Source organism: Fundulus heteroclitus, chromosome 20 (genome assembly GCF_011125445.2).
Source record: "Fundulus heteroclitus isolate FHET01 chromosome 20, MU-UCD_Fhet_4.1, whole genome shotgun sequence".
In the NCBI taxonomy this organism is placed as follows: Eukaryota; Metazoa; Chordata; class Actinopteri; order Cyprinodontiformes; family Fundulidae; genus Fundulus; species Fundulus heteroclitus.
In genome coordinates, this window is record NC_046380.1 from 985,349 (window position 1) to 997,798 (window position 12,450).

Genomic DNA, 12,450 nt, shown 5'->3' on the forward strand with positions numbered 1-12,450 from the left:
CAGGATTTGGACCAAACTAACAGAGTACCATCACCTGGTGATACTGGACACAACTATGTTAGCGGCTGACGTTTAGCCTGTTGCTAACCGGAAGTAGCCCTAGGAAGGTCCTACCAGCTTCTGCTTGACAGAGTCCGTACTTCCTTTAGAGAGAAAGCTCCACAACAAATCTGGGCCATGTCGGATAAAGCATGTCTATTTTATGAGGTTTTTAACCCCTTTTTGCCCCTGCTACACGCTGCAGAAATGCTTCAAAAACACTAAAATCACACATTTCACTCAGTCCCCCACATGATAAAGATAATGATGAGTAACACAGGGCTGCAGCTGTCGGTGAGTCTCCATGTCAACGTTGCTACCAAGAGGCTCCTAGGAGGTCAGGGACATGCTCCATTGACTTAACATGGCACCTTTCCACGGCCGCTGCAGGGGCTGTGAAGACCGTAGGAAGCTGAAATTTGCAGTGTTACTTCCTGTTAGTATTTTTGACGGTACGGTACGCACCACGAGGCAGTCGCCTTGCTAAATTTCTTCAGAAATTTTCTAGTTCTCTGTCTTACCACAGTCTGTCTTCACTTGGCTTCTTCTCAACATACAATCAAGGTGAAAAGGTCCAAACTGGTTCACTGTAATCCAACATATTTTTATGACATTTTTATGACAGCCATCCTTCATCACTTCATGCATGCTCTCAGTATGAGGGATTGCTGCAAAGCCATCAACAATGCAGACGACTGTCCACTGTGGCTCTACGCTCTTTCAGGAGGAGTGAATTCCTGTTTGTCTGCAGCTCATTTCTACTTTTTGTCTTCAGACACATTTTATTTTGTTGGCCAGAACTCATTAGGTTCTCTTCAGTGAAAATGATTTGTTTTAGTCTCTTTAGTGTAATAAATTGTGAAGAAGGAACCCACGGACAGGTTTCCAACCTTCTTCCTCTCTGCAGCTCTGTCCTCAATGAAACCTGAACTGTTAACAGGATCTAATTTGGGTCCAAAGTGATCAGAGATCCCAAAGTTTTTGTGTCTGCAGGCTCCATCAGACACAAACGTGTTGTACCTGGGACTTTTACCCCGAACATTCATGAAACAGCGGTCAGAACTAGGAGAACCTACAAGGAGAACAGCAGGGAGAGATGTCACGGAACATAGCCAATCAAATGGACAGAGACGCTGAGTAACAGAGAAACTGACATGGTAAGAGGAGGACCCTCCAAAGAACGATGCTTATCAGGCAGCTTAAAACCTGAGGGAGGAGTGGAGAATGACACTGAAGGAAGGTGGATAATCAGGGAGTATGAGGAGCAGCCGAGGCAGAAGGAGAGCCAGTCCACCTCCATGGAGCTGGACTGAGACCCAAAGACATCGGAAAAGAATACAGCAAGACCTTTATAATATACTTTTAGAACATAAGAGAACCAAAACCTGTGGATGCTATCACTTTTGGTTTCGAAGGAGTTAGGAAACAATGTGAGGTATTTAATTGGGATCAGATTCTTCTTAAACAGAAACCAAGCTGTTGTTTAAGCTAGTTTTACAGCTTAGACCTGTTCTGCTGGAGGTGCACCCAACTCCAGGTATGCACAGAACACAAGCTTTTGCAAGGCGAGGCAAGGCAAATTTTATTTTATTTATTTATTTATTTTTTAATAAAAATATATGCTATACAATTAAATTTGCCTAGCAAATTTATTTGTATATGCCTCTGTACATTTCAGTACAGAGACGATGCAAAGTGCTTTACATGAGTAAGCTCCGCCCCTGTCCAGTCTGAGATAATCTAGGAAACAGTTTGAGATTCTGTCACTCCACAGAGACACGGGCTCAGATTCATCTTCAGATCAAACTGCCATCTTCTCCAGAAGGACAGAAACCTTCAGCTTTGCTGCTTCTAGTGCAGGACTCACCCATCAGGTAAAGGTAGGTGACTGCTGGGGCTCCAAGATATCTGGGGCCCTGTCAGGGATAGATATAACTTACTATATTTGTTCTTTATGCTGTGTTAGATTTGATATGGGAAATGTGGACTTCTGACAAAAGTTCAACCCATAAAAGATAAATCCACCAACCCTGAACTCACCTGGAATATGAGTCTCACCTGGAGAAAATCCTGCCGCAGATATCTACAGTGTTTAGATTGATAGCAATGAAAAAAATCATATCAATATTGTTAAGTGTTAAAGCGCTTCACGCTACAATCAGTCATTCACCCATTCACACCCTGACGGTGGTGAGCCTTGTTAGTAGCTACAGCTGCTGTGGGCCAGACTGATAGAGGCGAATATATATTAAAATATCAATATCTAATTAATATGTAATTTAATAACCAACACACATACAGGGGGTCTTTTATTAGCCAAGACCAGGAAAGAGTTACAACTACAACAGCCACATCATCTGTTGGGATGATTCACCACCAGGTGTGTGGTGGTGGTACCAGGTGCCCCCCCCCCCAAATAATTAGCAATTAGAGATGATGTACAAAACTTATACAAATGTGAGATTATTACATGAATTTAGCTCAAAATAATAAGCAGGTCAGTAGAAAAGGGAGGAGAACCATGACTGACTGGACCTTCTGTTTGCAGCTTCACTCAGAGACTAAATGGCTTCCAGATCAGAGGAGGATCTCTGCTGTCCGGTCTGCAAGGACGTCTTTAAGGATCCGGTTGTTCTGTCATGTAGCCACAGCTTCTGTAAGGAGTGTCTGAAGAACTGGTGGAGAGAGAAAGCAGCACAAGAGTGTCCAGTTTGTAGGGAAAGATCTTTAAAGGATGAACCATATTTAAATCTGGTTCTGAAGAACCTGTGTGAGACCTTCCTACAGCAGAGAGACCAGAGAGCTTCAGAGGATCTCTGCAGTCTGCACTCTGAGAAACTCAAACTCTTCTGTCTGGACCATCAGCAGCCAGTGTGTCTCGTCTGCAGAGATTCAGAGAAACACACCGAGCACAGATTCAGACCCATGGATGAAGCTGCTGAGGATCACAAGAAGAACCTTCAGGAAACTCTGGAACCTTTAAAGAAGAACCTGGAGCTCAGGAAGAAAGTTCTAGAGGAGTTTGATCAGACAGCAGAACACATGAAGGTCCAGGCCCGACACACAGAGAGGCTGATTAAGGAGCAGTTTAAGAAGCTTCATCAGTTTCTAGCAGAGGAAGAGGAGGCCAGGCTGGCTGCACTGAGGGAGGAAGAGGAGCAGAAGAGTGGGATGATGAAGGAGAAGATGGAGGCTCTGAGCAGAGAGATAGCAGCTCTTTCAGACACAGTCAGAGCCACAGAGGAGGAGCTGAGAGCTGAAGACGTCTCATTCCTGCACAACTACAAGGCTGCAGTGGAAAGAGTCCAGCGCTGCCCCCTGCTGGAGGATCCACAGCTGCCCTCAGGAGCTCTGATAGACCAGGCCAAACATCTGGGCAACCTGGCCTTCAACATCTGGAGCAACATGGAGAACATGGTCTCCTACACTCCTCTCATCCTGGACCCAAACACTGCTCATCCATACCTCCTCCTGTCTGAAGATCTGACCGGTTTGACTAAAGTGGAGAAACAGCAGCTTCCTGATAATTTAGAAAGACTTGATAATTGCTGCTTGGTTCTGAGTTCTGAGGGCTTCAACTCAGGGAACCACAGCTGGGATGTTGATGTTGGAGACAGTGGAGCTTGGAGACTTGGGGTGTTTGCAGATTCTGGAGGGAGGAAAGGATATATAACTTCTGCTTTATGGGAAATCTGTTTAAGTGGAGGTAAATATTATCACTGGTCACCAGGAGTTCCTCTCAAAGATCTTCCAGTGGAGAAGAAGCTCCAGAGGATCAGAGTGAATCTGGACTGGGACAGAGGAAAGCTGTCCTTCTCTGATCTGGACACTGAGACAGAGATACACACCTTCACACACACCTTCACTGACAAGATGTTTCCTCACTTTGACACTGAGAATCAAATGCAGATTTTAGCTGTGAAGTTCTCTGGAGATCCACAGTCAAAGATCTGACGTCACGTTTCAAAAATGTTGATTCATGTTTTATTGGATTTCGGGGATTTATTTCATATTTATTGTCACTTTTCTGTGTTACACCATGAGGACAGTAGCAGCGGTTCTTCAAGCTGCGGCTGGACCTACTGGGCTTGGTCTGGAAATCAAGATGCAGATCCAGGATCTCAGAGATGACCACTGCTGCTGAGTGGGATGGACCCATTTACAGCTGGTTCCCCACAAAGCTGCCCGCATTCACTCTGAGCCTGGTTCTGGTTCTGCTGGAGGTTCTCCTCCCTGTTAAAGGGGAGTTTTCCTCTCCACTGTCGCTTCATGCATGCTCAGTATGAGGGATTGCTGCAAAGCCATCAACAATGCAGACGACTGTCCACTGTGGCTCTACGCTCTTTCAGGAGGAGTGAATGCTGCTTGGAGAGACTTGATGCAACCTGCTGGGTTTCCTTAGAGAGGAAACTTTCTGACGTGTGATGACGTGTGTTGTGAATTGGTGCTATATAAATAAAATTGAATTGAATAGAATCCAAAGGTCTTGGTGGTCTGGTTCCTCTTTACCTCATCAAGCTTTTACATCCACAGATCCCCGGTAGAACTCCTGGATCCTCCAGAATCAGAAGCTCTCAGTGGTTCCCAGGACTCAGGTCGGGACCAGGGGAGACAGAACTTCTTCAGCAGCAGCTCTGAGGTTCTGGAACCCTCTCCACGTTTCTGGGAGCTCTGCAGGAGCTTTAAATGGTTTAAAATGTTGTCTCTAAACTTGTCTTTTAGAACTTAAGGCTGGTTCTGGTTTCCCTTGTGCCTTTATGCTGATTTTATAGCTTATATAATCAAACTGGTATTTTATTGGGGCCTGCATGGAGGCACTTATTACTCTCCACCTCTAAACTGGACTCTTTATTATTAATCCATCGACATCAAAACATGCGGCTCAGGAGGTGTGCTATTACTTTTATTGGCGCTTGGTTACCATGTCGACATAATTAGTGAAAAACCACACCCCAAAAGTCAGGGGAGGAAGATATCATCAAAATCCACTATTTCTGAGCCTTTACTGTGTCAACATACATTCACCTAGAAAGACACTTCAACCTTCAGGTTGCAGATAAATCCATCCTCTCTTCAAAAGTGAAGACAGTATGTTGATACCTGCTATGGTTTCTTTAAAATGTTCCTTAAAGTGTCACAAAGTTTGGGGAAAATGCCAAAGTTAGAGTGCAGTTGTCAGGAAGTCACGGTTAAACAGAGTGGGAATATTTTTAAACTGCCCTCACTGCCACCATTTTCACTCGGTGTGTAGTCTCTTCTTTCTACTTTCAGAAAACGTCTTCAGAATTGCTGCAGGTCTTGTCCTGATCGCACAAAAGTCACAGAATTACCCAGTTTTAAAGCAAGTTCAGTGTGTTGCCAGAAAGGAGGGAGGAGCACAGCATTTTTATATTGTCATATCCTTTACATCTTATGAAGTATTGCCATGAAAATCCTGTGGGTATTAATAATGGCCTGGTCCTGCTTATCTCTGTCTTACCCCGGTTTAAGATTTGGCAGTAAAGAAGAAATAATGATCAGAGGCAAACATTTAAAATATGCATATTTAATTCATTTGGAATTCCAAAAGGAGACACAAAACGTACAATATCATTTCGCTGTATTCAGTATATTACCTCCTGTCCCATGGTGATGCAAGTGATTCTGTCTGCTTTACACTACTCTGTTTTAAAAGACTGACTGCCCCTCCTGCTCAGCCTGGGAGGGGTGGTCCCAGACTTGGAGGCTATCTGTTCTCAAATAAAGAGGCTGTTCTTCTTGGTAAAGCTTGATTTAGTAGTAAAACTTGTCCTATCAGGGTTTAAGCCAAATGACCTCTCCAACCATAAATCGGCACTCAACACATCCTGCAAGCTGCATCTTTACTTTGCCTTAAAGGGAGACACAGTCTTAAGGCCTGAGGACTTGCTTTTATTATTCTACAACTGCCTGATAAAACAACTAAGATATTTTCCTCAACAATCCCCATGATTGAGGACGAGGGACGGCAGTCGCCCACGGTTTGAAAATCTTTCCAAAATCTTTAACAGTTTTCCCACAGCGAACAGCTGTTTGGCGCCGTTCTCGTTATAAAACTCGGCCTTCCGGCAGCTGGTAGTGAGTAACCATAGCAACGGAACTCACCAGAGGTCACCAGAGGTCATCAGAGGTCACCAGAGGTCATCAGAGGTCAGGAGCCGGACTCTCTCGGTGAATCACATTTCTAACTTTTCCTTATGGCCACAAGTTTTTGGTCATTTTTTTGTCTCACATTTCTGCTTTGATTTTTAAATTTGCTTTGAATCTTACTCTTATCTGCCAAACCTCTTCAGTCTTTTCTAATTGTTGTAGATGATGTCTACCATGTACTTATGTGAAGACACGTGATTGTACATTTGGTATTTCTTTAGGATTTAGGAAGAATTGCTGTTTCTGTCTTTGCTTTGTGTGCACATAGCTGTAGTGCAGATCCTTTGAGGAAAGCAGATGCTAAGCTGTGTCTGGTTACATATACATAAGGCTGACACACACAAAGGGAAATATCCTGACAGGATGAAGCTTAGAGCATGAAAAGAGATGGAGTCTGATGTTCTGTGCCACACTCCCATCTGTTTCCTAAAGACAGCTCAGCTGTGGTCTAGCACTGGGGGTAAACTGATTCTCTGTATTATTCACATTGTGGACCTAATTTGTTGCTTTTAATTGGCCTAATATGAAATAAATATTGTTAATCTCAACCTTCTTTCTCCTTCCGCAATATTCAGAGAACTGATCGCTCTCGATTAAAGAAAGCGGGCCAATAATCTGGTGCCGTGACCCGGATCCGAGGAACGGGAACTGGATTTGAAGAGGAAAACTGCAATTAAGGTGAATTTGCTCTTCGCAGGAATCTTTTTCTTTTTCTAAAACCTCTGCTGACAACTGATTTTAGTTCAGGAGTCTAATTTCTGCCAAGTCTGACTCTAAATGGGCTGATCTGTGAGTTGTTAATTTATTAAATGATTTAAATACAGAGAAACAGTTTCCTTACTTTTAAGAGAAAATAAATAAAATGATAAAATAGAAATAAGAGGGAAATGAAACAAGAGAGACGATAAATGATAAAACACGATAATATGCCCTAAAGGGGACGCTAAATTAGATAATTAATTGATAATTAATACAGACTCTTAGGTACACCTATGGCACAAAGCAAGGAGGCACACACTATCTTTACAGCTTCATATCTTTTACATCTCTTGTCAAACTGGTCTTGAGTGAGAGGGAAAAGACGAATCTGTCCATATTTTGGCAGATCTGCCGTCAGAGCGTTGCGGCTCTACACACTGAGTGGAACTTCAGGCACTGGACGCCCAAAATGCATTTTGGTGTGAATGCAGCATTAGATCTGCCATCGGCCTTGGGCCCTTACAGGACCTGTAGAGGCCTAGAAACGACCCACCCAAGTACCATAGCGCCACCAACCTGTAGGAAATGGCACTACACCACTATCTGTTAAAATGTTGAGTTTCAGGCCCAGATTCGGTGAGGCTGCATTGCTGAAGGAGGCCAATCTGACTGCTGACCTTTCAGGACCTTTGGGTTTTTTTCCCTTTTTTGAAACACTTCCCAGTGGAGGATTTGGACCCAACTCAGAGTACCATCTCCTGGAGATACTGAAGACAACCCTCGTAGTAGCTAAGGGCTAGCATGTTGCTAACTGGAAGTAGCCCTGGGAAAGTTCTAGAGAGATTTGCTTTTCCAGGTTTGCTTTAAAAAGAAAGTGACATAAAACATCAGGGCCAGGTTGGACAAAATGTCTCTAAGTTCTGAGGTGTAAATCTTTCATTTTTTGTCTCAGGAAAAGACCTGTCATTCCTGTATTTCCTGTTATTCAGTGAAGACGTCATGAGTTTAAACGTCACTTTCCAGAAATGAAAATAAGGGTTTGTCAGAGTGAAGCCTGAGCTGCCGTCGACAGAAACCTGTTTCCTTCTGAAGACCAACTAAGTTTATCTTTTTCTTCTCAGCAACAGACTCTAACTCTGGTGAGTTCAGCAGTTCAATGTTAGACTTTCCTTTCCAGTCAGTAGGAGTAAACGTGGTATATTCCTCTGATTCCTGTTTGAAACATGTTGGGGTAGAACTGCCGGTATGAACACCAGTGGAGTCATTATACTAATCATATTCTCTATCTCTTCTGTATGTCTTTCCAATATTCAGACAGAGCTGGACAGTCCTAGAAAACATGGGAGTGGTCTCCTGACTACAATTCTTCCAGTTATAATGTTTAACTCATTTTTCCCATTTTTGTTTTAAGTTTATTTTTTTATGAAAAATCTGCTTATAACCTCATAGAGATGTGTGCAATGTGATTTTTAGTTGGTAGATGTTTTTCAATTGTTCAGTATTTGTTGGGCCTTTCTTTAATTTTTCCCATTCTCTGTGAGTCTGAACATAAAGCCTCATTTAACGATAGTGAAGCAGATCTTTTGAAGGGAGTGTGAACCAAGTCTGCAGTCGTGCAAATATGTGTTACTTAATAATTAACCAGTTATTCTCCTGGTTGTGGAATGACTGGTTCATTGTGCACAGTCCTTCAGATTTCCACCTTTTAAAACCACTGTCCCACATTGAGGGAACAACTTCTATATTACCAGCATCTAGCAGGGTTCTTGAGATAGTAAGAGGACCCTCTAATTTCTTCCGGACTAAATCCCATACTCCTAATCAACTGAAAGCCCTTTAAACAACGTGTTGTTGTCAGAGAGGGAAGGGGAGAATCACTTTTTTCTGATCTCTTCTGAATCCATCGTCCATCTTACCGTTCGTCCTCTAGCTGATTCCTTTCATTTATTTTCACCAGGATTCCCGTCTTATAAAACATCTGTACCACTTCGGTGCAGCTTGTATCCGTGTTGGGTTCTATTGAAAAATATATCAACGATTCTTTGAAAGCAGGCATCAGTCAGCCATCATCCTCACCACTCGGGGCAGGGTTTTTCTTTGTTGAGAAGAAAGATAAAACGTCCCTGTATCGATTACCATGGGTTAAACCTAATTACAGTAAGGAATAAGTATTCCCTACCCCTTCTGGTATCAGCTTTTGATACGGATCGGGGAGCCACTATATTCACTAAACTGGACCTCCGCAACGCTTATCTCCTGGTCCGGACTCGAGAAGGGGATGAGTGGAAGACAGCGTTCAAGACCCGTATCGGCCACTTTGAGTACTTGATCATGCCATTCAGCCTAACCAATGCCCTATCCGTTTTCTAAGCTCTCATCAACGACATACTCATAGACTTCAATTCAATTCAATTCAATTTTATTTATATAGCGCCAAGTCATCTCAAGGCACTTTACAAAGTAGAGTTCAATCATATTATACAGATTGGGTCAGATTATACAGATTGGTCAAAAATGTCCTATATAAGGAAACCAGTTGATTGCATCAAAGTCCCGACAAGCAGCATTCACTCCTGGGGAAGCGTAAAGCCACAGGGAGAGTCATCTGCATTGTACATGGCTTTGCTGCAATCCCTCATACTGAGCAAGCATGAAGCGACAGTGGGAAGAAAAACTCCCCATTAACGGGAAGGAAAACCTCCGGCAGAACCGGGCTCAGTATGAACGGTCATCTGCCTCGACCGACTGGGGTTACAGAAGACAGAACAGAGACACAACAAGAGAAACAAAAAAGCACAGAAGCTCACATTGATCCAGTAATCTGTTCTACATTAGATGGTAGTAGCGGGTGAGCCGTCTTCTCTGGATGATGTCACAGTTAACAGAACGCCAGACCAGGTGTACCTACTATGAAGAAAAAGAGAGAGAGCAAAAAGTTAAAAGCTGAAATGACAACACACAATGCATAATTGAAGAACAGTAGAACTCAATATAGTGAGAAAATTAGATCCTGATATACTCCAGCAGCCTAAGCCTATAGCAGAGACTCTAGGAACCACCAGCAGACCTGCAGTCTGAGAGCGAAGTGCTCTGTTAGGAACATACGGGGTAATCAGAGCTCTGATATATGATGGAGCTTGATTATTAAGGGCTTTATACGTTAGAAGGAGAATTTTAAATTCTATTCTTGATTTAACAGGAAGCCAATGAAGGGAAGCTAAAACAGGAGAAATATGATCCTTCTTGTTGATTTTCATCAGAACTCTTGCTGCAGCATTTTGGATCAGCTGAAGGCTTTGAACTGCATTTTGTGGACTTCCTGATAGTAAAGAATTACAATAGTCCAGCCTTGAAGTAACAAATGCATGGACCAGTTTTTCAGCATCACTCCTGGACAGAATGTTTCTAATTTTGGCGATATTCCGGAGGTGAAAAAAGGAAACTCTGGAAACCTGTTTAATATGGGATTTAAATGACATGTCTTGGTCAAAAATAACATCAAGATTTTTTACTTTATTACCAGTGGCCAAGTTAATGCCATCCAGATTAAGTGATTGGTTAAGAAGTTTATTTTTTGAAGACTACGGCCCAAAGATTACAACTTCTGTCTTGTCAGAATTTAAGTGCAGGGAATTTAAAGTCATCCAGCTTTTGATGTCATCAAGACATGACTGCAGTCGAAGTAACTGATTGGATTCATCAGGTTTATGGATAAATATAGCTGAGTGTCATCAGCATAACAGTGGAAATTAATCCCATGCTGTCTGATAATTTTGCCAATCGGAAGCATATATATAGTAAATAGAATTGGTCCAAGGACTGAACCCTGTGGTACTCCACAAGTGACCCTAGAGTTTGAGGAAGATTTATTATTAACATGAACAAACTGGAATCTGTCCGACAGATAAGATTTAAACCAGCCTAATGCTTTCCCCTTAATCCCTACAGTATGCTCAAGTCTTTGTAGGAGAATATTGTGATCAACTGTATCAAACGCAGCACTGAGATCTAACAGGACAAGTATAGACACAAGTCCACTATCTGAGGCCATGAGAATATCATTAGTGACCTTCACCAGAGCTGTTTCAGTGCTATGATGAGCTCTGAAGCCTGACTGAAACTCCTCAAGTAGGTCATTACTTTGTAAATGTTCACAAAGTTGATTAGCAACTACTTTCTCAATAATTTTAGATAAGAAAAGAAGATTAGATATAGGTCTGTAATTTACTAACTCATCTTGATCAAGAGATGATTAACCAATTAACCAATTCATTAACCAATTCGTATTCGTGTACCTTGATGACATCCTTGTTTTCTCTCAGAACCCCAGACAGCATCAGCAGCACGTCCGCATGGTCCTTCAGCATCTTGTGGAGAACCCTCTCTTTTTAAAGGCGGAGAAATGCGAGTTCCACCAAGAGACCATCAGCTTCCTCGGATTCATCTTTAGGGGTGGACAGATGAAGACCTGGGAAAAGTTGAAGCAGTTATCAACTGGGCCATTCCCAAGACCCGTAAACAGCTTCAGCGTTTCCCAGGGTTTGCCAACTTCTATTGTGTATTCATTAGAAACTACAGTGTCATGCTTCACCTCTCACAGCCCTCACTTCCACCAAGAAGACCTGAAGTCTCATCCTCCTTAGTATGGACCAAGAACAAAGGCTCCAGTAGACCTCCTGCTGGCCTTCTCCAGCCCCTACCCAGACCCAGCTGTCCCTGGTCCCACATAGCTCTGGATTTTGTCACTGGTCTTCCTCCATCTAACCGCAAGACAGTCATCCTCACTATAATTGATCGATTCTCCAAAGCATACCACCTGGTGGCCCTGCCCAGACTCCCATCAGAACATCAGACCACCCGGTTAATGTTCAATCATGTGTTCAATCTCCATGGCCGACACTCGGAGATTGTTTCCAACCGCAGCCAACAGTTAATTTTTCAGGTCTGGCGCGACTTCTGTCAGTGCTTAGGAGCCAAGTCCTCCCTCTCATCTGGTTTCCATCCCCAGTCCAACGGGCAGTGCGAGCGGTTCAATCAAGAACTTGAGAACACCCTTCGCTGTCTGTGTTCACACAACCCCAATACCTGGAGTGAACATCTGGGCTGGGTGGAATACTCCCACAACGCTCATGTTTCCGGTGCCACTGGATTGTCTCCGTTCGAAGTATCTCTACGTTATCAACCATCTCTTCTACCCACTTCCTTCCCTGATTCCGTCCTCCCATCTGTGCCATAGGTTCTGAGACCAGACACGGACAGCCGTCGAACGCACCTCCATCGGGACAAAAGGATTGTGGACCGCAAGTGCCTCCCTGCACGCACCTACACCCCTGGCTAAGAGGTATAGCTCTCTTCAAAGGATTTCCCTTTAAAGGCCATGTCCAAAAAGTTGACCCAGAGGTTCCTCAGTCCTTTCAAGATTGACTGCGTCATCAGCCCCACGGCAGTCCGTCTTAAACTTCTTCCTCATCTCCGTGTTCACCCCACCTTCCATGTCTCCCAGATTAAGCCTGTCATCTCCAGGCAGTTGTGCCCACCTGCCAG

The 12,450-nt window shown here is 43.4% G+C and overlaps 1 protein-coding gene across 1 annotated transcript; it reads left to right on the forward strand.

Moving 5' to 3' along the window:
- Window positions 1-2,593: 2,593 nt before the first annotated feature.
- LOC118567203 (nuclear factor 7, brain-like) lies at window positions 2,594-4,265 on the forward strand. The gene has a single exon (XM_036151723.1). It carries the CDS (start codon window positions 2,605-2,607, stop codon window positions 3,991-3,993), a length of 1,389 nt encoding a protein of 462 aa, XP_036007616.1. The 5' UTR covers window positions 2,594-2,604; the 3' UTR covers window positions 3,994-4,265.
- Window positions 4,266-12,450: the final 8,185 nt, after the last annotated feature.

What these genes read in the sequence shown, in the direction of transcription:
- LOC118567203 (XM_036151723.1), top strand. Translation starts at nt 2,605, where the DNA reads ATGGCTTCCAGATCAGAGGAGGATCTCTGCTGTCCGGTCTGCAAGGAC.